The following is a 4,143-nucleotide window of genomic DNA, read 5'->3' as shown; positions in this document are numbered from 1 at the left end:
AGAGATTTTGAAGCAAATTGAGGACCTGTGAAGCTGCCTGAAAAACTCCAGAATACAGTGACTGTGCCCCTTTAAATAATTGATCATTCCACTAACTTAAGAAAGTAGGGGACATTTTATGGCCGTACACAGTAGACAGGACCTCGCACATCGCCAATACATATCGGAAAATTCAAAAGCAAAATATTGCGGATGCTGGAAATCTGAAATAAAAACGGGAAATGCTGGAAATACTCAGCAGGTCTGTGGAGAGAGAAACAGAGTTAATGTTTCTGGTCAATGAACGCAACTGTGTTGTTGCTCTCTCTTCTCTGCTGCTTTTTCTCTCATACTCTTTTTGTTTCATTCGTGATGACCATTGCTAACTGTCAACAAAACATTGACCAGTCGGGCCGAATGGCCTGTGCTGTAAATTCTATGTAAGTTGGCTTCAAAATTCAACTTTTTTTTCCCTCTCAAAATTGAAGCAACATTAAATGAAGAAGGGAATGTTCAATGGCTCTCTGATCTCATGTTCATTCTCCCTGGCCCCAACCCTCAGCTCTGGACAAAAATATGAAGTTCAAGCTTTGACTTTTGGGAGAAGATGAGGCCTTGAAGTAAAACCTTTAATCAAGGCACTAGACACAAAAGACAATTCCTTTGATAAATTTAATCATGTTATTGGGAAGCAAGTATTTAAAAAAATAACTTTAGACAGAAAGTCTACCCTCAGCAATCGCTGACACCTGATCTAAGTGACTATCATTCCAGGGTGAGCCTTGATGGTGAGTTTTTGAAGGACTATTTTATCATGGATGTGTGAGGGAATCCCAGCTATGCCTACTTCTGTTCTCACCCGATATCCACACATGCACTGACAGCAAGGTATGTGACCCTGAGCCAGTAACTTAGACAATCAATCAGATTAAGCCTTTGAATGGAATATTTTTCAATCTGTGAGCAGTGCCTAACACATTCCTAAATTACGTCACTAAACTAAAGTAGATTGTGCACTAAATATCATTACCTGCCCTACCTTGGCTGAGATCAGCTTGGTCTTAATCGCTCAGTTCCTTATGAGGCAGTGAGTTGGCCACTGAAAATTGGGAGAACAAGTCTGTGCACCTTTATCACAAGATAGCATTGATACCTGCAATAGTATGGCCATGTAATAGCTATGCCTGATAATTGGTAAGTGTTTTATATTGAGGGTAAAACAACATAGCCAGTGCCATTCAGTTCTGACAAATGGGTAATTGGATACTTGTTTTGATAGCCAGGCAAGCCTTATTGAATGCACTAGTCTTTGAAGCTCTAGCTCACAATGTATTTTGTTGTCTTTCAGGCCTGTTGAAGATGCATTGGACACCAGAACATGCCCAGAGGCCGGAGCAGTACCTTGACATCTCATTTACAACATCCTCTCCAGTAAACAAAATGGAAGATAACACTCTCAACAGGCAACGCCACCAATACGCATGGGCAAATGATGACATTTCTGCACTGACTGCCTCTAATCTGCTCAAGAAGTATGCGGAAAAGTACTCTGGGATCGTGAACTCTTCATATGAGAGACCTGAGCTAAATACTTATGCAGACGGGTCTTTTGGGCCAGTTAATGCACAAAAGAATGAAAATGATACCTGGCAAATGTCACTTGGTGCACATGGTACATATTCTGTAAATTTAATACATGACGACCTTTCTGGCAGTAAAGCAGGAACCAACTCCACTCTCCCACCAGGCGATGACACTGTAGGGATAGGCGGTTCCTCTGTGGTGACCAATAGCCCCTCTGAACCTCGCTTTCCAAGTAACACATGTGGTCCCACTGCTGTCCCAAATATTCAATCTAGCCTTGTAGCAGTTGGAACATCTCAGGAATATTCAGGTTACAATGGAACTTACCTACCCTCAGGTTACTGCAGCCAAGCAACATCAGCAGTTCCTTCCTCTCACTCTTCACCTTTAAATAGCTCAAGCCTTCTACAGCCAGTGCATCCCACACCCACTATAGTCCCATCTTACAGTTCAACTTTAGCTGCAGTAAGCCCATTGTACAACTACCCTTCAAACAGTTACCCTTCCCAATCAAGCATCGGTCCTGGTTATGCTGGAGTACATTTTCCATCTTCATATTTACCTTCAGGTATTCCCACTCCTATCCCTCTTACTCCCTCATCCCGATCTTTCATAGTCTCTAGTTATAATTATGAAAGCTCTAACTTGACCCCAGGTTCAGTATCACCTGCTAACAATGGCTCAAGCAGTTCTCTGAAGAGAAAAGCTTTGGCAGTAAAGGAGGATGAGGGTACTGGTAGATACAGAAGATACAGTTATGGACAACAAAGGACAACTTCAGGTTCTTACCAGATGTCAGATAATGTAGTTCCTGATGATTGTAGAGGTAATGGCTTCAGCAGAAATGATGAGACATTGCCTGTAGAATTTAAGGCAGTGAAACAACATATCGTGGATGACCTTATTGGTAAATACAGTGGCCAAGAAAAGAAAGGAATGATGTCTCCACAATATGTTACTGAAGAACGCCCACTACAATCAAGATCAACTGAGGCTTTTATGAAGTTCACACCTGCAGTAATAAATCGAGAAGTGGGGGATGACCATGGCCATATACTTAGTCCCCAGATGCAGGTCCAGAGAGTTCAGCCAGCTACTGCAAGCAATCAGTTGGAGGAGCAATTGAAGAACCTGGATTCTCAGCTTCTAAACCTTGTAACCAATGAAATTGTTGATTGTGGTCCTCCAGTACAATGGGGTGATATTGCTGGACTGGATACTGCAAAAGCAGTGATTGAAGAACAGGTGTTATGGCCCTTGATGAGGCCCGGCGCTTACCATAGTGTAAGTGGACCACCAAAAAGCATTTTGCTATTTGGACCTCGTGGTGGACACAAAACAATGCTCACAAGATGCATTGCCACTCATCTTGGGGCAACCTTCCTAAAGGTCAGTGGGTCATCCTTCATCTCCAAATGGAAGGGAGATGGAGAGATGATCTTGCAGGCTATGTTTCTCATAGCTCGGTCCCGTCAACCATCTGTTATCTTTATAAGTGAACTTGATGCCATGCTTTCTAACACTGCAGGTGAAGATAGCATCCATCTAAACTCTATAAAAGCCAAATTACTATCTCACGTTGAAGGTGTGGTGAACTCAAGCAGTGACCATATTATAGTCATTGGTGGTACTAGACATCCAGATGATATTGAGGAGACCATACACAGGTACTTTGTAAAGCGACTTTATATCTCTCCACCTGACAGCATTGCAAGACGTCAAATTTTAATCTATAGCTTGTCCCAACAAGACCATTGCCTCAGCGATGGGGAAATTAGCTCAATTGTTCAGCATACAGAGGGGTATTCAGGGAGTGATCTAATGCAGCTCTGTCAAGAAGCAGCATTAGGGCAAGGACATGGTCTGACGGCACAGTTACAGCCTACCACTTACAAGGACTTTGAAAATGCTTTTTGCAAAGTTCGGCCCAGCGTTTCGCAAAAGGAGCTGAAGTTGTACACAGAATGGAGCAAGTTATTCGGAACTTGCGTCTGACGGTGCAGTTCCGGGGAACTGGAATCGGGGGAGGGGCAGTGTGCGAGAGACTGCAGGCAAAACAAAGAAAGAAACTGTGTGCTCCATAAAGTGAATAGCATGGATGCGAAATTGGGATCGGTAGCACTTGTTTGGGTAAAAGCAAAATACTGCGGATGCTGGAAATCTGAAATAAAAACAAGAAATGCTGGAACCATTCAGCAGGTCTGGCAGCATCTGTGGAAAGAGAAGCAGAGTTAATGTTTCGGGTCAGTGACCCTTCGGAACTAGCAAATATTAGAAATATCAAAGATTATAAGCAAGTGAGGTGGGGGTGGGGCAAGAGATAACAAAGGAGAAGGTGCAGATTGGACAAGGCCACATAGCTGACCAAAAGGTCATGGAGCAAAGGCAAATAATATGTTAATAGTGTGTTGAAAGACAAAGCATTAGTACAGATAGGGTGTTAACGAACTGAAGGTTGAACAGCAGCAAGTACAAACATGAAAAAAAAACCTGTTTGGGTGCCAGTTAGGGACCAAAATGGCGTCCATTACGCATGTGCAGACTTCTGCTGCAAATCGCGCCAGATCCCATCTTGATAAA

General features: G+C 42.9%; 1 protein-coding gene across 1 annotated transcript; it reads left to right on the top strand.

Annotated features, from left to right (window-relative positions):
* The first annotated feature begins 1,338 nt into the window (after positions 1 to 1,338).
* LOC137358551 (fidgetin-like) lies at positions 1,339 to 3,558 on the top strand. The gene has a single exon (XM_068024514.1). It carries the CDS (start codon positions 1,339 to 1,341, stop codon positions 3,556 to 3,558), a length of 2,220 nt encoding a protein of 739 aa, XP_067880615.1.
* The last annotated feature ends 585 nt before the right edge of the window (positions 3,559 to 4,143 follow it).

The sequence above is a fragment of the Heterodontus francisci genome, chromosome X, assembly GCF_036365525.1.
Source record: "Heterodontus francisci isolate sHetFra1 chromosome X, sHetFra1.hap1, whole genome shotgun sequence".
NCBI classification, from domain to species: domain Eukaryota; kingdom Metazoa; phylum Chordata; class Chondrichthyes; order Heterodontiformes; family Heterodontidae; genus Heterodontus; species Heterodontus francisci.
The sequence above is the reverse complement of the archived record's forward strand: the minus strand, read 5'-3'. Positions and strand labels throughout refer to the sequence as shown.